The sequence below is a fragment of the Schistosoma mansoni genome, chromosome 1, assembly GCF_000237925.1.
Source record: "Schistosoma mansoni strain Puerto Rico chromosome 1, complete genome".
NCBI lineage: Eukaryota > Metazoa > Platyhelminthes > Trematoda > Strigeidida > Schistosomatidae > Schistosoma > Schistosoma mansoni.
Genome location: NC_031495.1, coordinates 15,238,513 through 15,263,592, shown reverse-complemented (window position 1 = coordinate 15,263,592; position 25,080 = coordinate 15,238,513). Strand labels below are relative to the sequence as shown.

The 25,080-nt window shown below is 33.3% G+C and overlaps 2 protein-coding genes across 2 annotated transcripts in view; one reads left to right on the top strand and one right to left on the bottom strand.

Annotated features, from left to right (window-relative positions):
• Positions 1–14,579, top strand: part of Smp_034920 (putative dynein heavy chain) — a gene marked incomplete at both ends in the record, with an annotated part of 71,644 nt that extends 57,065 nt beyond the window's left edge. Inside the window, 8 exons of the mRNA XM_018793408.1 lie at positions 1,897–2,203; positions 3,216–4,841; positions 6,895–7,080; positions 8,346–8,483; positions 9,184–9,567; positions 11,130–11,307; positions 13,374–13,477; positions 14,373–14,579. Coding sequence (XP_018647924.1) covers positions 1,897–2,203; positions 3,216–4,841; positions 6,895–7,080; positions 8,346–8,483; positions 9,184–9,567; positions 11,130–11,307; positions 13,374–13,477; positions 14,373–14,579 — 3,130 coding nt within the window. The remainder of the gene's footprint in view (positions 1–1,896; positions 2,204–3,215; positions 4,842–6,894; positions 7,081–8,345; positions 8,484–9,183; positions 9,568–11,129; positions 11,308–13,373; positions 13,478–14,372) is intronic.
• A 2,690-nt stretch (positions 14,580–17,269) lies between these two features.
• Smp_141080 (putative DNAj (hsp40) homolog, subfamily B, member) lies at positions 17,270–24,220 on the bottom strand. The gene is made up of 6 exons (XM_018793407.1): positions 24,137–24,220; positions 23,936–24,092; positions 22,278–22,609; positions 19,696–19,836; positions 18,616–18,727; positions 17,270–17,972 (listed from the first exon to the last, which is right to left on the bottom strand). Exons 1-6 carry the CDS (start codon positions 24,199–24,201, stop codon positions 17,673–17,675), a joined length of 1,107 nt encoding a protein of 368 aa, XP_018647923.1. The 5' UTR covers positions 24,202–24,220; the 3' UTR covers positions 17,270–17,672.
• Between the last annotated feature and the right edge of the window lie 860 nt (positions 24,221–25,080).

Genomic DNA, 25,080 nt, shown 5'->3' with positions numbered 1-25,080 from the left:
AAGTTATATTGTTGTTTGTTTTTTTCATGCTACTATCTCTTAAGTTTATTCTTAATTCAAATACTAAAATGTATTAAATTCACTAAGTATTGTTTGATTGAATCTTCCCATTGATGTTTAGGACTGCAACTGGTCAGTCTCTTATTGACATATGTGCATACTGTGCGTATTGCCTCGATGTAGCCTTAATTCACAAGTATTATGGGCAAAGATGGATAGTGGCTAGCAGTGATATCCAGGATGCGCATTTCGTCCTATTTGGGACTCGTCAGCTGGATGTACCTGCATCTCAGGGTTGATGTTCACTCTGGGACTCAAACCCAGTATCGTTTGCTTCAAACGCCATCGTGTTATCCACTCAGCTACTGAGTCCAGATAGCCATTCGCTTGTGCAATGGGGTGAAGTTTAAATTCACTTGGTATTGTTTTACTTGAATCTTCCCATTGTTATTTATGACTGCAATTGATCAGTCTCTTATTGATATATGTGCATACTGTGCGTATTGCCTCGATATAATGTATTGTTAATTATTGTATTCGTCATTAATTGAGTATTTTTTATTCAAGCTTTGGTTATTGAATTCTTATTGTTAAACTACATGTTATGACCATGAACAGTTTAACGCATATCTTTTAAAAGTCTAATATCATTTAACATATTCAGCAAGCTAAACACATGATATGATATCTTACTTTTGTAACCATGTGGATTATTTACTCATTACTAAAATTTACCCTTCTACTTAATAAATACACATGAGTTATAAGAATATTTATACTATACAGTTCTCTCACCTAATCAAATTGGAATAACTAAGTCTATAAAGTAATCATAGTAGCTGGAATCAATATTTTTTTGAATGACATTCCGAAAAAAAGAGACTGAATGATGAGCTTTCGATTCTGAAATTGGTTTCATTTTATTTCAGAAAAACTTTTAAAAATTCATTTAGATGATGGGGAAATTTGCAATTTCTCTAATATAGTTAAATACTTTTAAACTAATTAAATTTATGGATTAAATATAATAGTTCATTCAAATATACAATATTATAAATCAAATTATCATAGTAGTTTTATTCTTAATGGTAATTAAAATCTACTTAAAATTGTAAGAAGTAGGTCGATTTTAAACGGTGACTTTCAAGAATCGATTAGTTACTCAGTTTCAATTTCATAAATACTTTATAATGTTAAAGTTAAAATTTTTTAAAGAAAACCATATAGAGGATTGTGTAAATTAAACTTGTAATCACAACAGTAAACTGGTGGCTATATTCATAAGTTAGTTTTTCAGAGATTAGCTAACTGTATATAGATTGTTGTGACTGGCGGTGTCAGAAAATATAATACTGGTAAACGGTATGCAATGCTCAAACCCCTTAACTGAATACTTAAGTGAGAAGTGTAATGGACTACCGAACGAAATGCACAAATACTCACTTTTATATATACCACTCTATCCTTAGGGAATTGACCCATTGACCCCGATGAAATGCACTTAACCTTTAGGTCACTTCTGGTTGTCATCGACTGATCTTCTGCTACTTCTGATTGGCTTTCCATATCTCTATGCCGCTAAAGAGCAGTAAACACTGTAAAACCTTCTCTTCTTAATTATACACCACCAATCAGTCACATACAGCTATAACCTTACTACGGACAAAACGAAAGACCGATTAGTTTCGTAGTAGGCAGAATAAATTTCGAACATTGAATTTGTCACATTCCATCCCATATGAGAAAGGAATAGCTGTATTCTAGCTGTTAGACTGATGTGAGTGAGTACTTGGTGGGAGCTAACTTCAACTGGAATAGTCTACACAATTCTCTTGTTTTAATTAATCATTTAGTTATAATTACTTTTTTCATTCTTTATATCGTATTACTTATTAGTAATGCAAGACGTTGGCCATTAATGATTGATCCAACTAGTCAAGCTAATAAATGGATAAAAAATATGGAGAAAAAGAATAATTTACAAATTATCAAATTAACTGATAGTGATTTTGTTCGTACATTAGAAAATTGTATACAATTTGGTACACCAGTATTATTAGAAAATATTGGTGAAGAATTAGATCCAATGTTAGAATCATTATTATTAAAACAAACATTTAAACAAGGTGGTGCATTATGTATTAAAATTGGTGATTCAGTTGTTGAATATTCACCGGAATTTCGTTTTTATATGACAACTAAAGTGAGAATTTGGTTTCCATGTGAATTTTTTTAGTATTAAAAAGTGTAACATTGATTTTTTTTTCAAGTAAATATCCATCTTGACTACTTTTCATATTTTCATATTGTTAATGGTTGAGAATTGAAGTGAACAGTTTCACTTTTGATATATATACTCCTTAAACAATCGTCTTTGTCACTTGCATTTACAAGTTGACTATATTCAGTATAGTGCACACTTTTTGTTCTATTTGTGACTCATCTGAAATACGTGCATCCTAGTACTGATGTTGAAACTTAAATTCAATACGTATTGATTCATATATAAAAATAGTATTCACTAGACTGTTGTAATCGTAGCAACCACAACTTATTCATTGAACATGATACACACTTATAGCATAACTATTTGTATCTTTCTGATTATATTCAGAACTGTATTGTAGTATTTGAAGCGATGGTTCTGCGTTAAAGATTCATTGGGACGCAGATACATGAATTTAAACAATCCCAAATAATGAGGGAATAAATCCTAAATTCCAATCCCAAACACGATCCGAAATATAAATCGAAATTTCGTTTTCCATGGACGAAAAATATCTTATATGTACATTATTAGGTATTTTATTCCAATAAAGTTATACTATCTTCTTCGATATATATATATATATATATATATATATATATATATATATACGCAAGACCTTTCACGTAGCACTTTAGAAGATCTAATATAGAGAGATATAAATGACCTGGAACTGGAGAATTATTCACAATAAACTTTAAAAATCTCTAAAAGATATACAAAGCTTTAAAGTATTAACGAGTGAGTATCATTATTCAATGAACACAATATCAATAAGTTGATGATCATTTACTGATATGTTTTATACTACATAAAAGCGGTTAAACCTTATTTAACTTACAGCTGACTTACCGTTGATTCATTTAATAAGCTATATTTCAGATTCTTCATAGTATTGAATTATTATTTTTTCTAAATTCTATTTCTTTCTTATTTGATCTATTTCTAGTTAAGAAATCCACATTATTTACCAGAAACATCAGTAAAAGTAACTTTAGTAAATTTTATGATTACTGAAGAAGGTTTACAAGATCAATTATTGGGTATTGTAGTTGCACGTGAAAGACCAGAATTAGAAGAAGAAAAAAATAAATTAATATTACAAGGTGCTGCAAATAAAAAAAAATTAAAAGAATTAGAAGATCAAATACTTGGTGTATTATCATCATCTGAAGGCAATATATTAGAAGATGAAAGTGCTATTAAAGTATTAAATTCATCTAAAGAATTATCTAATGAAATAGCAGAGAAACAAGCATATTTTGAAGAAACTGAACAAAAAATTGATGTGGCACGTTTAGGTTATGTACCAATTGCTGTACATACAGCTATTTTATTCTTTTCAATATCAGATTTAGCTAATATTGATCCAATGTATCAATATTCATTAACATGGTTTATTAATCTATTTATAATGGGTATTGATAATTCTGAGAAATCTGACGACCTGGAACAACGTTTAACTAATCTACGAAATTATTTAACATATTCATTATATTGTAATGTATGTCGATCATTATTTGAAAAAGATAAACTACTATTTTCATTCTTACTTTCAATCAATATGCTTCGTCATGAAGGACTATTAAATGAACAAGAATGGAGATTTTTATTAACCGGTGGTGTTGGTTTAGATAATCCACATGTAAATCCATCCAATTGGTTACAAACTAAATCATGGGATGAATTATGTCGGTTAGATGAAATCAGTGTTTTTACTGGTATACGTGAACACTTTGAACGTAATCTTAATGAATGGAAACGTATATATGATAGTGTTGAACCACATAATGAAAAATTACCAGCTGATTTAACACAAATTAAAACACAATTGCAATTTCTTTGTATACTACGTGTTCTACGACCAGATAAAATTGTACCAGCTATACAGAATTTTGTTTTAACAAATTTAGGCAAGAAATATATTGAACCGCCACCATTTGATTTGCCAGGTGCATTTTCTGATTCTTCATGTACAGTACCGTTATTATTTGTTTTATCACCTGGTGCTGATCCTATGGTAGCATTATTAAAATTTGCTGAAGATATGGGATTTGGTGGTACAAAATTTGAATCACTATCACTTGGTCAAGGTCAAGGTCCGATAGCTTTAAAAATGATAGAACATGGTATAAAAGATGGTACATGGGTGTTATTGCAAAATTGTCATCTAGCACCAAGTTGGATGGGTATTTTAGAGAAAAGAGTGGAAGAATTTAATCCTGACACAACACATCCAGATTTTCGTTTATGGTTGACAAGTTATCCAAGTAAAGATTTTCCTGTATCAATTTTACAAAATGGTGTTAAAATGACTAATGAACCACCGAAAGGTTTACGTTTTAATCTATGGAGATCATATTTAAGCGATCCTATTTCAGATCAAGAATTCTTTCAATCATGTTCAAATAAACATGCTTGGAAAAAATTATTATTCGGATTAGTATTCTTTCATGCTATTGTACAAGAAAGACGTAAATTTGGACCACTTGGTTGGAATACACCGTATGAATTTAATGAAACAGATTTACGTATATCAGTTCAACAGTTACATATGTTTCTTGGACAGTATAGTGTTAGTTTCTAGTTATTTTTATGCAAACCATTATTGTTTATATAAAATTTAAGATATGCCTATTTCAGTAATATCTACTGTGAACGAATGAGCCTGATAGGTTACTCAATTGATATTGATTGATGATGAATACATGTCTAAAATCACGCATGTTGTACGTAAAACTCTTCAGTTTGATTTATTTAGTAACTAAACAATTATTTTGTATTTTTATTGCTACGCTTACATTAATCCATACATACAGATCTTAGCAATGTAAATGTTAATTATTTACTATATCACCAATATCGAGCAATGGATCAGTGATTAGGGACTTCAAATTTTTCTCTACACATTTCCAAGTTTTAAACCCCCTCCACCTTATTCGGTTAGAGAAATCAAGAAGTATCACTAGCTCTCACACTTACAATGGGGCTCAAAATCAAGCACATGGATTTAGACCATTTAAATGAATTCATATAATGAAAATGATCAACTCATCTTACTACATCACTTCTTTGAATAAATCATTGACTTAATTCTCTGACATAAAGGTTTTATCAAATAAGCTGATTCTAAAACATTGATGGTTATATATGATCAGCTAGTATGAGGGTTAAATGAGATTTATGTTTGAAAAATAGTAAACTTAAAGTTTGCTTATACCAGCATCTACGATCAAGTGTAATTGTCGATGTGAGAAAATACATTCAGCTTCATATACATGTATTTAGTAAGTGTTACATAACAAATAGACAAAACTCTTGAATAACAAATTATTTCAGTCATGTAGGAGTACAATGAATACACTAGTGGTGGAACATAATTTTATGTTGGTTAGTTAGACTTTGAATATTCTATCGTGTTCTTATTAATCTATATACACCATGTATTCTAGACAAGGTATTGGAAAGTTTTTGTGCTTCTCTTTACATAAATGAATTCTAAAAATGTAGGGTTGTATGTGGGGAGAATGATTCACACTTATTAGTTATTTAAAAGAATCCAAACATCTATCCACAACTCTATATCCATAACGAATTCAAAAGGTTCATTAGTAAGTCTTCTAATAAGTTTCAAAGCCTTGCCCAAAACAGTAACTTAATTGGTTCCATTTTTTTAATATTACCAAAGTTTATTTAGTAGAATACATTGTTTTTGAAGTCCTCTATTGTGAATAATACTGGTTTACTGTATGACATAATGAATTGTGAAACTGAACACCATTAATACTATTATCAAATTATGATTTCATTTCGAATAAAATGAGGTATGTATTCATAGGTAGCAAATTCAATAGCTTCCCCTATTATGACTTATTTTTCGCTCCAACAAACTAATGTAAAGTGTATTTAATTTTTTCAATGATGACTAGTGTTAGAGACGGATGGTAGAAAGGTAGAGGCGGCCAAACCAAAACATGGCATCAGTCTTTGAAGTCACTAACTTCTGGTCTGAGTCATGTTGATAGATGCAAACTATTTGGTTGGAATCCACGCGACTATCGTGACTAATGGTTGGAGGCTCTCGGTGACATGGCTCAGAATCGATCACAGTGCCATCGGTGTATACACTCTCTGTCTCCCCTTAAACTGTGAGATTAAAATTGCTTTATATCTTTCTTTCTGCCAACTAATTCTTTCTTCCTGTACTATATCCTCATACAGAATCTTATATATATTACCACCATTAAATTAACTATTTCTATGAATTCGGTGTTCATCTTGTTGTGCTAATGAGGTATGGAAACTTGGACAGATGCATATGTGTGCCTGGTCCTACTTTGTAGCTGACTAACTGTATTTGGTTTCGAACATAATTATTGTTTGTATAAATAAATAACATATATCACGTACTCATTCATCATCTCGATGATCTATAAGAACTAATCATATTGTAAACTTCTCAATATTAATTATACCTTTAATTTTTAAATGTAAGTCTTTTCTAGAAGTAGTATTGATCCCTTTTTAAAGTCTATTGTTTTCATATAATTAGTCTGATATAAATTATACTATTATAATACATATGGTCAACTGCTATTCAATGTTTTACTCATATTTCATTTATGTAGGATGTTCAATATGAAGCATTACGTTATTTAACTGGTGAATGTAATTATGGTGGTCGCGTTACTGATGAATGGGATAGGCGCACTTTAAAAACAGTTTTAATGCGTTTCTATTGTCCAGAAGTTGTTAATGAAGTAAAACATCCATTTGATTCAAGTGGAATCTATTATGCACCTGAAGATACTGATGTAAGTTTTATCTTATTCCACAGAGCTTGCATATTTAACTTCGTACTGATGGAAAAACCTGACTTAAAGAGTATATGAGTTTATTAAGGATAAGAAGCACAATTAATTAACAAAGTGAACGGAAAGATTATTTAAATGTAGAGTTGTTTGTCAACTAATGCTGTCTAACACTTAGTGCAATATAAAACTGAAGATATATTTTTAAAAAACAAAATAGAAAGTATAATGATACTAGAAATAATATTAGTTTATTTTGTCTTAATAAATGATCTAACCCATGAACGGCATAAATATCAGGATACTTTGCTGTATTTCATCAAATTACTTTGGAGGATAATTACCCCTTGATATTAGGTGGTTCGAGATAGTGAGTGAGAAGTTATAGAAAAGGTTAAATGCTAGTTGGGACTCGTCAAAAAGGTATACCTTTAGTGTTAAAGAAACTAACACCCCACTGTACTATTCGAACTCACAATAGTTACTCTTAAAATCGTCTATTATTCAATCATGAGAAGTTAAAAATAAGTATAGGTTAACTGTACTGAATCATAATTGTCCAAATTCATTACTGGTGTATGATGTGGTCACATAGTAAATAATAACAATGTTAAGCTCAAGTTATATGCATCTAGCTAGTAACATGAAAACGTAATCTTCACAGACTGTGAGAGTTAAAGAATTTGTCATACTCCTCCAACTACCACCTGTTATGAAGTGCAGTGTTGTAGGTTGGGAAATCGCTAGATGTGACCAGTTGGAGACATAGCATAAGCCGATGATTTAATTTTCTGTTTCACAAAGTTATATTGGAAGATTCAATCCTGCTGGTTGTGGTTATGATGCAAACTCAGCGAAGATTCACTTACTTACCTTCTTCCTCTTTATTTTATTTCTATTTAACATGTCGCTTTTCTCTGATTTTGTTCATTCATTTCGCTTTATATTTTCTAATGTTTATTTTCCCAACACTCCAAGTGTTGTTGTCTGGATTTTTCTCTCATGTTTTTCCTTTTTTTAACATGCAACCAAATTGTTGAAGCAAAATCTTCCAACTTCGAATAATTCACCTCAATGTCGTACATTGTATAAAAATAACAATTTTATTTCCCACTCACCCCCCAGTTAAAATATTCATTCAATTGGCCAGTGATTCTATTTTCCAGGACGTATCTAGCTTCCTTAATAGAGTATTCATTCTAATCCCTTCAAGCAATTCATTTAAATCATTTATCTAATTTTATAGTTTTATCCCATTATTTTTTTAGTATGAAGGTTATATTGATTATATAAAAACACTTCCATTGAATCCTGATCCAGAAATTTTCGGTATGCACCAAAATGCTGATATTACTAAAGATCAACAAGAAACTAATTTAATATTTACAAATATACTTTTAACTCAAGTAAGTTGGCAAAATATACATTTTGGTCAAATTTAAAATATAAAATTATTACAAAATTTAAACAATAGTGTAGTGAACAAGAACATAGGTGGGACAATCGAATGTATTTAATCACAAATTACAGACTATCTCACTAAATTCTGATAGCTATACAATGAACAGTTAATTTGCAAAAGAACAATCAATCGTTTCGATCTTAACTGTTCCTTCTGCAAATTTGAACTCAATTTCTCATATGGATTAAATGGATGTACAGGATACCCACTGTTTAATAAACAGATAGTCTTCTCTCCTGAGTCACGAAACGTGAAAGTTGGTAGAAATCATAGAATCGTTATCTCTCCTTATTAAGATTTCATCAGTCATCAACCTAACAGAACAAAAGAAAAAAACAACGTAGATCAACTCATCAGTGTGCTTCTGTTCTAAAACCTAGTGAAGGATGAAGATTTGAATAATCCATTTACATTTAGATTGGAGAAAACTCATGGTACTTCTAAATTCACGGAGAGTTGATTATCTTTAGTTACTTTTTTTAGATAATTTGCATGTACAAAATAGATTTCTCACTATATATCCGAGTGACGCCTAATAATTTCATCGAATTATTAATCATCTGATAATACAATGAAATGTAATGATTGTTGATAATTTAAAAGATTTCGAAAGTATCAAATGTCTATTTAATTATCTTTTACAGGCAAAAGGAACATCATCATCTGGTAAATCACTCGATGATGTAGTTGATGGAGTTGCTTCTGATGTTTTAAATCGTCTACCATTAAATTTTGATACAGAATTAGTATTACGAAAGTATCCAACATGCTATGAACAAAGTATGAATACAGTATTAGTACAAGAAATGGTTCGTTTCAATGTACTCTTGAGTATAATACGTTCAAGTCTTAAAAATATTCGATTAGCTATTAAAGGTTTAGTAGTTATGTCATCTGATTTAGAAGATGTAGTAGCTGCAATACTTGCTTCAAAAATTCCAAAATTATGGATGAAAAAATCATATCCATCATTAAAACCACTTGGTTCATATGTAAATGATTTTTTGGCACGTTTAAAATTTCTTCAGGTAAAATTATTCTTCAAAAGTATTTATATTCTGTTATAATCATATTATTGATGAAATTGTTCACTTGATTAATATATACTACTGATGAACATAAGTAGTTTAAGATCGCTTAAAATGAAAACAAATAATATTCAATCTTTAGTGAACTCTTACGTATAATTCGAGTACAGTAGAAACAACAAGTTGATTTTAAATGATAGAACATTGAATTAGATTTATATTAGATACTAATAAGTTGACTGTTAACTTTTTTCATCTCAATGATCAAAACTACAAATGTTGACTTCCCTTTTTGATATGTTGTAGTGAATATTAAATGAAACTAAATAGAGTTAAGGATATTGGATAAAATGTTACAATTTAATAGAGAAATGCTATGAAATGTCAATTCAAATTATAATGGAAGATCATAAATTTTGAGATAATCTGTTACATAATAAAATAAATAAACAAAAGTTAATAGTAATTGAAAATAAAATATCATCAATTGATCCTAATCGGTTAGAATACTATTGTGAATAGTTAGCACAAAACCCATCTTTATTCTAATAGTTGAGATCATGAATCAATTGAAGCTAGACCACCATGGAAAACCTGGATACACTGGACGGCTGTTTCGTCTTGTTGTGGGACTCCTCAGCAGTACGAATCCACGATCCCGCTTCGCGAGATTCGAAGCCAGGACCTATCAGTCTCACGCGCGGTCGCCTAACCACTGAACCGGCATCCAACGATTTTAATGTCTAACTTCAACAGATCCACGAAATAAAGCGACACATCCACAAATGTCTTCAGTGAGTTACTATCTCACAACAGACACGGTTGAACTCCACTGGTCACTGCTTCTCACTAGAACTCCAGGAAATACCTCTTGAAGCCAGTCACTAGTGAGCATATGTTGGTTATTACCAGAAGGGGTTTTGTGGATATTATAGCAATTTTAATGGTTGAGATCATGAATCGATTAAAGGTCCTGGGTTCGAATCTCGCGAGGCGGGATCATGAATGCGCACTGCTGAGGAGTCCCACAATAAAACGAAACGGCCGTCCAGTGCTTCCAGGTTTTCCATGGTGGTCTAGCTTCAATTGATTCATGATCTCAACTATTAAAATTACTATAATATCCATAAAACCCCTTCTGATAACCATCTTTATTCGTTATGATTTTAAAAGTGATAAATCTGTAAGAGCAATCAATAAAACATAAACACTACACTAAGTGAACTTATCTTACGGTTGAATTAATCCTATATATAATAACCATTAACCTGTTCTGCTAACTCAGTGATTCTAGTCTAAAGACCAATAATTCTCTTTTAATCTTAGAACGACTATGTAAATGGGTATCATAATTATTTTGATTTGTCAATCTTAATACTCATCCCTATTTCCTCTCATCATTAATCAGTACATCTGGTTCTTCTATTGTATCGCCACTGAAGATGTCTTATATGTGAATTTAACAAGATGAAATTAAACAGTAAGAGTGATTATTACAATTATTTCCTCTTATTACAGACATAATAAGATATTTCTTTTATTCGAAATATTTCATGTATTAGGTATGGTATGAACAAGGACCTCCACCGGAATTTTGGATATCTGGTTTCTTTTTCACACAAGCTTTTCTTACTGGTGTACAACAAAACTATGCACGAAAGCACACAATACCTATTGATTTGTTATCTTTTGAATTCGAAGTATTAGATGACATCAAATACACAGATGCTCCGTCAGAAGGTAATCAATTCTAGCTCGTAGAATTTTTAGAAAGTATACATGATTTTGTATTTTCTCAGTGAGTATATGAATGTTCAATTCATAATATTGAAGTTATGTGTTTGAAAAATGACATCAAAAACACTAAAGACATTACTTTTAACACAAGGGGCTAAACAAGCTTATGGAAAGTAGAAAAAACAAACTAAATATCCGTAAGGAATATACAAATTTTGTCTTCGATTTATTAGAACTGAATTTCCTAATCGATATATCAGTGAAATATTTTCCAGTTAGGATCTAAAGTGTACCTGCACTTCTAGAAGGAATTCAGCGAAATTGTTGCTTTTCCTGACTTATTTTGTAGCTACGTTTTTATGGATTATTTGGGTACTATGTATTCGTTTAATATTTATGGTACAATCAGACTTGTTGAGTTATGTCCACATTTATTGTTTGCATACACTGTGGTGGTTGTGTTATTCACGGCATGTTCTACAGTAGACGATCGGAATTGCATCTCACAGTCCTGTCTCTTACTGTCTTTATGATTTTCCTGTATGTCGCCTAGTTGGTCATATTATCTATTTATTTAATTGAACACATAAACATTGGTATAAGGGGTCACCAAATACATATGCGCTACACATCAATAAAGAGGTATTTAAGAGATAGAGAAAGTAGTATGATAAAAAGAAGAGCAACGATTAACAAAACTTGTAGGGGAGTGAATTAATAATAATGAGAGAAGCAGTTTGAAATATAACTAAATCATTTGATGAAGTATGGGCAATACGACGCACAATGTTTCGGACAAAGATAACCTCACAGGTAGATGACTAGCTGTTGTAGACTTTTAAAGCCGAGGTAGGTGCTTCGTTTAAAAAGAAGTTTTAATTCCTGTCAGTTTGTGAGACACTACAAATACAACACTAAGAACACCGACCCAGTCACACTTGATGGAGAAACTCTGGAAGAGGTGAAAACTCTTACGTACCTGGTCAGCATCATCGATGAACAAGGAGGATCTGATGCAGGCGTAAAGGCAAGGATTGGCAAAACAAGGACAGAATTCATACAGTTGAAGAACATGTGGAACTCAAAACAACTGTCAACCAATATCAAAGTCAGGATCTTCAATACGAACGTCAAGACAGTTAGTTCCATTGTACGGAGCTGGAACTTCGAGAACTACTACAACCATCAGCAAGAAATTACAGGTATTTATAAACAATTATCTACGTAGGATACTGAATGTCTGTCAGTTGGATACCATCAGCAACAGACTATTATGGGAGAGAACAAACCAAATTCCATTTGAATAGGAAATTAGAAGAAGACATTGGAAGTGGATAGGACATACATTGTGAAAATCACCAAACTGCATGACGAGTCAAGTGCTAACTTGGGATTGTGAAGGGAAACGGAAAAGAGGAAGACCAAAGAATGCATTGCGGCGAGAATCGGAAGTAGACATGAAAAGGATGAGTAGTTACTGGAAATCACTAGGAAGGATTGCTCAGGATGAAGTTCGTTGGAGAATGCTTGTGAGCGGCCTATGCTCCTCCACGAGGTGTAACAGGCGTAAGTATACCAACTCATCTAAATCCCTATGGTCATCAAAATCAATCTAGTATTGTAACTGCAATTATTATAAATGTGTCAATAATCCAATGGAATTCTAACGACATTCACCTTCATGTCAATTAAGATCTGGTGGAAAATATTCATTTTTTATGGGTTTTTTTTACTTCGAAAATGTTTTTGATGAAATGACAGTACACTCTGTCTTTTATCAGAAAAAAAGATCATCTGAACGGTATCCAGTTTAAATAATCATAGTATGTTTTCGGTAATATTTTTTTTCATTTAAATAATTTCCAATAAGGCATTGATCAAAACAATTTAGTATCTTGTCAATCTTCTGGTGAGTCCCGAATAAGACGAAATACGTGTCCTAGATTTCACCGCTAGCCACATTCCATCTATTCTATATAATTATTTGTACCTATCACTAATTCATCTTATTTGCATATGTGTTAATAATTCTTTTTAAAATCATTGACTATTTTCTTTCCATCTAATAGGAGCTTATGTGTCCGGTCTGTTTGTGGACGGTGCAAGATGGGATAGGCGTACAAAAAAATTAACAGAAGCTTTACCAAAAGTTTTACAAGATCCTATGCCACCTGTAAGTGTTGTACACAATATCACCAATCATTTGGTTATTTATACAGAAAATGATTGAGGGAAAAATAAAATTATTCAGTTAAACGTTATACAAATAAGTTATGTGTCCATGAACTTGTAACTCATACGTTCTCAATGTTCACCATATATTCAATATCTAGCATTCTTCCGTTCATTTAGTAGATGAATGATGTTTATAAGAGCATACTTTTCACTGAGGGTTTCATCTTAAGCTCTAACGTCCACTTTTAAGCTTTTTCGTCCAGAAAGTTATGTTGCTTTACAGTAGCGTATTCACTGAATACAGCTTTAGATGATCAAAAACGAAGTCCCCAGTAAAAATTAAACTTTTGAATGCATCATTAACGCGCTAACTGAACAAAAAACATATTGAAAAATGTAGGACGTCACACTTTTATTTAAAATTGGATAAAGATAAATGTCATCACGCAGCATTGTATTCTTATTATTAGTCCAACTTCTTTCATATCCATTGAATATCTCAACGTCAATGAATGATCAGATTATAGGAAGTTCTCTGAAAGCCAATAAGACCAATGACCGCCCAAACAATAACACAAATAGCTGCCGACGGAGATCGGATATATTATTTGTTATTAGTTCATTCATCTTGTTAAAAAAAATAGAATCCAGAACTTTCACATTGTTTAAATTCACATGAAATGTTTTGTACATAAACTTAAAAGATAAAAAATACTAAGTGCCAAAAATATTTTTAATAATCGACCCCTCAAAACTGCCGCATTGACTGTATATGGTAGCAAATTATTTTGGTATAGGAAAATTAACAAGTAGGAATGAATACTAGTTAAATGCAACCACACTGAAGTACTAGTCTCACACTGAAATTGTTTTTTTTCAAATATTTTTCACAGATTTGGTTAATACCAATAAAACGGAGTGATATTAAACCAAGGCCTAGTTATACAGCACCAGTTTACAAAACAAGTGAACGTCGAGGTGTATTATCAACAACTGGACATTCTACAAATTTTGTACTACCGATCTTGTTGACGTCAGATAAACCGGAAAGTCATTGGATTATGAGAGGTGTAGCTTTACTATGTCAATTGGATGACTAAATGGAGTGATGAGAAATCTAGGTTCGGGGTACCTGGTACACAATCACCAATCCATAAAACTAACTATACTTTTATTATATATACATATTTTAAAAACACACTTCAAATATGTATACTTATTCACTATTTTAATTATATCAGTTGATACTATCGCAATATACACTCGAAATACGTTGTAAAAGTTAACTTTGGAATCATATAAGAAATTAATAAAAAGTTTTTAAAGAAATAATGATATTATTGAAGTTGAATAACGGCTAGCAGTGGGATGCGGGACAAACTTTTCGTACGATTTGGAGATTGCCAGCTAGATGTACCAACATCCTCGTGGTGATGAAGTATCTCGCTTTCTGTTATTGAGGTCATTAGAATGACAGTTACCTTCCTACTGAAACAACTTGACCTTTGGTTGTGTCAGGGAGGTGTGTGATTTGTTGGTGTTTATTCCACCTAAATGTATCAGCATTATATGAATAAGTTTATGGATTGTTTGTAGTAACTTTCTTAATGTCTGTGACTTATTTTTTGAAACAAAGCCATTGAGAGTTCTTTTTCTAAAAATAGACCCACAAATAGACTAAGCAATTGAACGAAAACTAAACGTGATGGAACTACTTAAAATTACGAAATATAGATACAACTATCTGTTGTTTCATAAATAGATTTTATTGGACCTATAACTATCAAACTACGAAGTCCATCAGTAAAAGGAATTAAGTGTTGATTAACTAGCGGGATATTTTCTGAGAGATTACTGTCTGAAGCTTACTTGCTTACACCTGCCACAACTCGTGGAGGAGCATAGGCCGCTCACAAGCATTCTCCAACGAACTTCATCCTGAGCAATCCTTCCTAGTGATTTCCAGTAACTACTCATCCTTTTCATGTCTACTTCCGATTCTCGCCGCAATGCATTCTTTGGTCTTCCTCTTTTCCGTTTCCCTTCACAATCCCAAGTTAGCACTTGACTCGTCATGCAGTTTGGTGATTTTCACAATGTATGTCCTATCCACTTCCAATGTCTTCTTCTAATTTCCTATTCAAATGGAATTTGGTTTGTTCTCTCCCATAATAGTCTGTTGCTGATGGTATCCAACTGACAGACATTCAGTATCCTACGTAGATAATTGTTTATAAATACCTGTAATTTCTTGCTGATGGTTGTAGTAGTTCTCGAAGTTCCAGCTCCGTACAATGGAACTAACTGTCTTGACGTTCGTATTGAAGATCCTGACTTTGATATTGGTTGACAGTTGTTTTGAGTTCCACATGTTCTTCAACTGTATGAATTCTGTCCTTGTTTTGCCAATCCTTGCCTTTACGCCTGCATCAGATCCTCCTTGTTCATCGATGATGCTGACCAGGTACGTAAGAGTTTTCACCTCTTCCAGAGTTTCTCCATCAAGTGTGACTGGGTCGGTGTTCTTAGTGTTGTATTTGTAGTGTCTCACAAACTGACAGGAATTAAAACTTCTTTTTAAACGAAGCACCTACCTCGGCTTTAAAAGTCTACAACAGCTAGTCATCTACCTGTGAGGTTATCTTTGTCCGAAACATTGTGCGTCGTATTGCCCATACTTCATCAAATGATTTAGTTATATTTCAAACTGCTTCTCTCATTATTATTAATTCACTCCCCTACAAGTTTTGTTAATCGTTGCTCTTCTTTTTATCATACTACTTTCTCTATCTCTTAAATACCTCTTTATTGATGTGTAGCGCATATGTATTTGGTGACCCCTTATACCAATGTTTATGTGTTCAATTAAATAAATAGATAATATGACCAACTAGGCGACATACAGGAAAATCATAAAGACAGTAAGAGACAGGACTGTGAGATGCAATTCCGATCGTCTACTGTAGAACATGCCGTGAATAACACAACCACCACAGTGTATGCAAACAATAAATGTGGACATAACTCAACAAGTCTGATTGTACCATAAATATTAAACGAATACATAGTACCCAAATAATCCATAAAAACGTAGCTACAAAATAAGTCAGGAAACGCAACAAAGTCTCCCATATGGATAGATATATGATCACAGGATGACTTTGATATTGCATAGCATAAGTGTGAGATTCGTTTGTTATAACTGTACTTTTCGTGATTAACAATTGTTTCATTCAGTAGTTTATATTTTTGAATTTCATTGACTAATCGTGAACTAACTGTTATCTTATTGGTTGATACATAGTTAATCCCCCCCCGGTTTATTGGAATCGCCATTTAGTACCTATCGGCCAACTGTTGCCAAGTTTATCGTATTGATGGGGAATTTTTTTAAAATCAAAGCTAATTATTATAAGTTATAGTCACTTATTATTTATATATACTTACATATATTCTAGGAAAGCAATACGGTCTTTTGACTTTAATTGACCTCAAGTGAGTTATTCCAGTGAATATAACACCAGAAACAGATTTAGTGATCCCAGGTATTTAGCTGACATTCAGTATAAATTCCGACAAATGTTTAATGTCATATTAATTTCCATTTATATACCTGAAAAAACGACATTCAGTTATCGATGAAATATATATGTAATTTAGCTTTTAAAAACAAACAAAACTAGGTGTTTGTGGAGTGGTTTTAAAATGGTTACTAACCACTTTGCTACAGTATGATAAGAGGAATCAAAACTGTATGTTAATCAAATATACATACATAAGATCAGAAAGTATACAAGAGAACATTTTTTTTATTGTCATTTTGATTTACATAGACAAAAATGATGAGTTAAATTATTTACCTAATTAACTCGTTGCAATAAATCGTCTTGGCATTTATCAAGCAAAACAATCAACTATCAATTCAATCTGCTCAATATTTATTAATAACAAGTCTTTTTTAATAAAAAAACAAACAGAATTTGACTGTACTTGCATCCGCAAAGTTGGGAATATTTTAAGAAAATCAAAAAACAGGTCTGAGAACTAGTCAACAACAACAGCAAATATCATAAAAATGCAAATGAATGAGTAGAAGAAAAAGACAACTGTACACAGTAGGTTGTATAAATCAACGATTCTTAATTACAGGAAAACACAAACAGGGTATTTCACACAGAACCTGATCGATACAGTTAATTTTTTACATATATCTTTTTGCTACCTCCATCTAGACCATTGTAAATTTGTGCTGGTGTTGGTTGATCAGGCTGAGATGATGATGGAGTATTAGTGGTGCTGGTACTGGATGAGTGAAAAAGTTCTGAAATCATTTTACGTTTATCTTCAGGAATTTTAAAGTTTTCGGGAAACTGAACATCGATTGTAATGTAAAGAGAACCACGACGCTTATTATTTTCAAAATTAGGCATTCCTTCATTTGGTTTATGAATAATTGTCCCTGGAGACGTCACATAATCACTTGAGATGACAACCTATTATTAAAAAAAGTAAACAAAAGTGGCGATTGAGACTTTAAGGAAATAGTGTTTTGTGACACTGTCATGGTTAGTTTCAAAACCTCAGATCTGCATTAGTTCAGAAATTTCATGTTGAAACCTGCCATCATAGAGATTGACCCAATCGATTTCCCATACTTACTCACCGTTAACTTTTGGTTATTACAATTATTCATACACTCTTTTCAATCTATTATTCGGCAAACACTGTTACATGATTCATTAAATGTGGGCGTTTTTGTCACAACGACCACCGGGTACTTATTTGTCTAGCTTAATGTCAGTGTAGTAAAATAAAGTCTTTGTATCCTCTTCTCTTCTAATTTATTGTTTTAAAAGGCTCGTCACTTTAGCTATAAATAGTGAATTCAAAAAGAAAAACAATCTTTCAACTATTATGGTTAAGCGACTACCAGCGTGAATAGTGTTAACCGTAGACTGGTCCACACTTGAGCACTTAGAAATAACATATCACTTGCCCTTAACATCTTACCCCCTAAATTTAAATAACTTTATTCACTGCTTGAAGTTTAGTGAATCTTATGTTGAAAGATACAGGGGAACAAAATATTAAAATATTTGTTGAAAACGGATAAGTACAATAAAGAAAACTACCTACTTGATGGCCGTCTAAATGTGGAAATGTCACGTGATATCCATTCAGAGATTGAACCAGAGTTAGAGTGATGTTAGTGTATAGGTCATCACCTCGTCGATGAAATATATTGTGTCTATAAGATACATAAATAACATTTAAACAAGAACTAAGGGTCTTTGGTATATACTAACTGTATGCTGAAAATAATTCATCACAGATTAGGTTCTGGAGTGGTGGTTCGAGAGTTTAAGGACCCTATATTCAACCATTTGATTACATGTTAAAACTTCTTTCAACGTGCTTCAATTTGACTACATTAAGTGTGGCTCAAATCTAACTGCACAGATATAGGTTTTGTTAGTGAATCACACAAATTAGTTAACAAGGCTTTATTGATAAAACACTACGACTAATTTTACCATCCGCTTACAAGATTCATTATAATGGAGGTGAATGTCAACACCGACGAACGGATCATTAAGACGTTTAGATTATTAAAATAAATTTTTTAAATAATGTTTGATGAAAATCTATGAAAACGATTCACTAACTGGGTATTTATAAACCAATTTGATGAAATGATTACATTTTTAAATGATAAGGTTGTGTTTTACTTTAACGACGTTATAAGATTCATTAGAATTGTTTATTTTTAATGGACGTCAGTTTTTTTTTGAAAAAGCTTCCTGTAATTGCAATTCAATGGAATGCCTTTATAAATATTTTGGTTGAACGAAACACAGAAATGTACGGAATACACTCGTGACTTTTATGGATTATTTGGATATAAATGCAGAATTATTGACTAGCAGACTAAACAAATGCCATATCATCAAAATCCGATGTTCAGTTTTCGCTTCAACAACGACTTGGAATTAGTATTTGGTAAAGGCCAAACACTTTAATATGTACGATAACATTTTGCTACTCATAATTCCATCATCTGATCAATTTATAAACATTCAGTAGTAAGGTAGCGTGAAAAAATTTTGCCAACTACTATTCCCCTAAGGAAATTGAACTGAAGTTATCTTTTGTACACAATATTGTGAAATATAATTAAAAAAGTAACTAAGGGAAAAAGGAAAACGGCTTACATACTTTTTCTGTTTAATACGAAATTTCAGATCACCTGATTCACCATCAGAATGAGGTTCCCCTTCTCCAACGAACGGATAAAAGTACCCATCTCTCATTCCCGGCTTAAGTTCCACATAGAGAGTTCGTTCCTCAGGTACAAACCTTATGGAGTTGGTTTATTTAGTTAGTTTGAGCATAAAAGAGTGGTAAAGTTTAGCACCAAAAGTGTGCAAAACGAAATGAAAATCATATTAAGAAATGGAAAAAGTATATAATAATAATCATTATGGAACTACTACAGAAAACAGTTTATGTACAGTTCGATGGAAATATCCTTCGCTTTACGGTTACTTTATTTCAACACACAAATATTGGTACAAGTACGCACCAAATAGATATGCACCATATAGATCATTCGGTTTGTGAGAGGGCTGGGATACTGCCCAGGTGCCTAGACCGAAGTAGATGGTCTTTTTATGGGGCCATCCCCGAGCCTTTGACCTAAAGGTTTAATCCACAAGGCAGTGCAGGAACGTTACGAGATGCAGTCCCATAGTAGCCAGTGACCAACAACAGGCTCCCACGCCATTTGTTTCCCTAGGATCCTGGAGCCTACATGTACCATTGGTTTGGAATCAGGGTTCCCCAACTCCCCTAGGTAAATACTCCGTATCCACCAACCCGGCTAAAGCGCCGGACATTCGCTATTCGTCTTTTCAATTTTGTAAACAACACCCCCGCCGCAAGAAGGCAGTGAGTAGGACTTCTTTGGCAGTGGTTTTATGCACATGGCCATGTGAGAGAATCTCGAGAGGGATAACTGGTTCTCCCCACTCTTGGCCATACCAGGGCATTTAGGGGCTTCACTGTAATACACCATTAACTGACCTAGCCAGTATGGAAGTGGCTAACACATCATGTGTAGAATCTCAAAAGCCAGTGTTTCAGGATGGCTTAATTTAACCTGAAAACCATCTTGATCATGGCCAACTACATGCTAAATTATTTAATCATTCAAATCAGTTACCAGATATACACTAGTGTACTTGCATTCGGTCCAAACTCCAAGTGTAAGGTTTCAATGGAGTTTTGTTTTCTGAGCCGAAGTTTGTGCTGATGATGTCGTTCGGAAGAATGATGAAAGCTTCACGACCAAACCATCCAGCTCTGAGAACGAAACTCCATCAGAATCATCCACCTGAGCTACAAATCTTCTCCACTATTTCTAGGAGTAAGGGTTATCTAAACAACCCGATCCTCCAAAATGAAGTGGGTGGAGCTGGGCTTGAACCCGAAACTTAGTAGCTGGAAGTCAAACTTTTTAACTATTGAGCAACAGCTACTAAGCCTCAGAATTATCTTGATGGCGTTGTCATCAAGTGAAAATCAAACACTGAAATCCATTTATTTCAGAAGCTCGCATCTAACTAGGATAGTGAGTTATGCAGATAGTGCAGCTTGGTTTTTACGGACTATAAGAAAGTATAGCTTGTCTAAAACACTTCTATCAGGATACATATGCATAAACCTGGTTACTTATCTCAACACCAAGTTATTATTATTATTTAAACACATAAATATTGGTACAAGGAAGCACCAGATACATATGCGCCTCACAAATCATATTCGATTTGCTTGAGGGCTGTGATACTGCCCAAGTGCCTAAACTGAAGCAGGTGGTTTTCTTAGGGGCCCACACCCGGAGCCTTTGACCGAAAGATCTGATCCACAAGGCAGTGGAGCATCGTGAGGAGATGCATTCCCATGGTAGCCGGTGATCAACGATTGATTCGTACGCCATTTGTTCCCTCAGGATCCTGGAGCCCATGTTGAAATCAGGGTTTTCCAACTCCCCTAGGTGGACTCGCCTTGTCCACCAACCCGGTTAAAGCGCCGGACATTCGCTTTTCGTCCTCAAATTTCCGCCTCCTTGTCCGATCTCAACACCAAGGCTCAGTATATGCATAGGATCCTTCTAATATTGTGAAGCAACTTTGGAAATAGTGTTAGTTATGGATATAACTAACCAATCAAATCGTTACGCCCACCACGTTGACCTGGTCTGATGTGCCTGTAGACTATCCCTGTTGTATGTGACCTGCCAATTGAAGGTATTGTTATTCTATCATATTAATGTGACTGCAGCTCATAATTATTCTTATTCATTCCATGTCATGCTGTTGTGGTTACAATCCTCTTCGTCTGACGACACTTAGTTAATAGCCAGCTAATGTATGTTGGCTTATTATATCATAGGCCGGTTACTGAGTCTTTCTACGATAATATATATGATCAATGTATCATATACCTATTAAACAGCTGACACAGGTAATAGCTGTGTAAGGAGTTGAAACGTAATATAAATATGGTGATAGGACAACACAATAATGGCTGGAGTACCTTACAGTTGGTTGTTTTTCCTAAGAATGAACAAATGTGAGGATATGAGACAGAATAATTAGTTCTTATTTTGGATAAATCATGGATTTTCCTGCTACAAAAGAAAATAAACAATGAATCTTAATGTTTGAAGTACATTATGTAGTATTTTAGTTATAACTGATTTTATTTCTTGATAAAATGAACGGCAAAAGTAGACCTACTGGACGTTTGGGCAGTCGCTACAGACTTGTTCTTGGTGCATCTGGAAACGACCAGGGCCTAGGACTGTTGTACGTAACTCCATACGACAGTTGCACTTGCGAGTTCCAGGTGCAGGCATTTTGATCAGTTTACGCCTAGTCACTTTTACAGAGTTTCCCACATAGAGTTCTTCCAGAGTAACCCACAGGTCCATAACAATATCACCTCCACGTGGTTCCTCTTCCGGAGCACGAGCAAAACCAAACGGATTAAAATCATGCTCTCCATGACTCTTTAGACCCTCTTCACCGTACTGATCGTAAAGTTTGCGCTTGTCATCTTTGCTGAGAACCTAAGTACAGGATTTTCAGTTAGTAAGCTCACGTTTATGAAGAAATTACAGATTAATTCTGAAGAGTATGTGTGTGATCAACATAGACATTTCAAATTCACATAACTTTATATTCCGTTAGGATTATAAGATCTGACCAAGCAGGTGACTGTCAAGTGTATTAATTCGATTTTGTGTGTCCTATCCCCGACCGCGTGATTAATTTCAAACCCAGATCTACATATATTTTATGGTGATTCTGGTTATTTGATTGTCTGCTAATCTTATTTTATAATTTACCTGACCAACCAATATTTGAGATAACTGACACTGAATACATTTCAGTACACTATACTTCAGTCAAGTTTGACTGGAGTGAAATTGTTGCGAAAAAAGCCTGAGTTTTTAAAATGCTAGTATAATTTTTGGTTAGACTAGTACCAGTGTGATTTCAGTAATGATACAATTGCTGTACCAGAGGGAATTAGGATCTTGATATAATTGCTGACATTACTAGTACCAGTGTGGTTTTCAATGCAATGTAAATACAGAATGGATTGGTGCTGGACGTAACTTAATATTACACCTTCAGTTGTGTTTATTCAATTATTATTGGTGTGTACGTCAACTGGATTAATTGTTCAAAAATAAATTCAGTTACAGCGGTATCCAAGTCGCCATTCAACCCATTTGTTATCGCCGATCGGGAAGAATAAAACAAAAACCAATGGTGTTTTAACCATTTTTCATGCGAAAGACTATGAGTCAGAAGTTTCATACAATACCAAATGGTTGAAATCTAAATATGGATAGGACTACCAGTACGAAACTATCCGTAGGTTTCAGTCACCATCAAAAATTGAGAGTTACCTCGTGCAGTTATAACGTATTGATTTGTTAAACACTTCAATTACTCAACAGATGAGAGTAAAGTTCAACTTTATGTTCATTATTTATAAAAAAAGACGCATGCACACGGTACAATAGTCATTAGGAACATGATTACGGTTTTGTCGCTCTAGGAAACCCAATAAATTTTCGCACCAAATGGCAGGAGAACAAAATCAAGCATACATTTAACATACAGCAGCAAGAGATAAACAGAAAATGAAAAACAGGTTGACGTGCAAGACGAAATGAGATACCCAGAAGACAACAATATTCGGTGAAGACGAAACTCCAAAAATTGAAAGTAGAGATAACACAATTCAGACCTCAAACATATCAAAGTCAAACCAATCACAGCGACTGAATAATCTTACAACATATATGTCAAAAATGATTAGCTCTAAAAAGACAATCATCCTTTCTGAAAAATCAAGTCTACTAGACACTTTTTGAACTCACTTCGTAAGCTTCATTTATGTCTTGAAGCTTTTGGTCAGCTTTTGGATCTTCACGATTTTTATCGGGATGCAGCTTGCTAGCAAGTGATCTGTAGGCTTTTTTGATCTCGCTTTTATTTGCATTACGAGGTACGTTTAGAATGGCATAAAAATCCCTACTATATTACAACCAGAAAATATTTGTGGAAATATGAAAACTAACCCACAGTAAACTAAAATAGAACTAAGGAAAAACGACAACGTCAAGGCGTGTAACCCCAGGTTCATACCGACCTCGTTTATATGTGACAATGCTATTGGTCAGAATGAAAACCATGTCGAAAAAACAAATCTTCAATATTGAATAAAGTAAAAATCTGAATGAGCTGAGCTAATGAATAGTTTTGATGACTCTTACATTTCATACTGAGTATAGTTCTACATTTTAGGTCCAATATATCTCAGAAGTATGGTTATAAAAAAGAAATGATGTTAGTAACTATTTAATTTAATGTAAACTAAGTTAATCCTTTTCACTACTAACATGTCGAAATTATTCGAAAGTCTTCCGATTTTTCGGACAGTACTAAGTCATTTCTACCGATAATTATCACGGATATACAACACTTGACTCCGTTGTCCATAACGAAGAATTTTAATAGGTGGTTGCTGTAGTTAGCCTAGTAACATTCACAAACATGCAGAAATGGTAATCAAAGCTAAGAATTATGTGTGAGTAATAAGATATTTTCCAAAAGAAGAATGAAAAAACCATTCTTTAAAGGTCGCTTTTACGCTATCGCATGTGCATTTTTTTCTCGCCTGCTTTGTGTTTTCACACACGTACAAGCGTAATTCGACACAAACTTACACATCTTTTTTTCTTTTCCAGGACGGCTGGAAAAGAAGAAAAGGAACGGCGAAGCTTATGAAGAACCGAAGTTTTCATTTTCGCCTTTTTATTTATTACTATGTTGTACTACATGTTCTCGTATAGTAAGGAAAGACGAGCGTAAGCTGCTGAATCATTGGAAGCTATCAGAAGAGTGTTCACCAACGACAAACTAGTTGGGTGTAAACTTACGGCTGGTCACATCTTAGGGTCATTAAAACCCCGCTAGGAGGGAAGTGATCTGTGGTGGTAAATAAATCCCCGAAATCAATAGC

Excerpts from the sequence above, each read along its gene's own strand:
- Smp_141080 (XM_018793407.1), bottom strand. The coding sequence starts at position 24,201 with ATGAACCTGGGGTTACACGCCTTGACGTTGTCGTTTTTCCTTAGTTCT. Across the intron at positions 22,610-23,935 it reads ACATAAATGAAGCTTACGAA|GTTCTCAGCAAAGATGACAA; the intron begins GTGAGTTCAAAA and ends TCCTGTACTTAG. Across the intron at positions 18,728-19,695 it reads TTTCGTATTAAACAGAAAAA|ACACAATATATTTCATCGAC; the intron begins GTATGTAAGCCG and ends TGTATCTTATAG.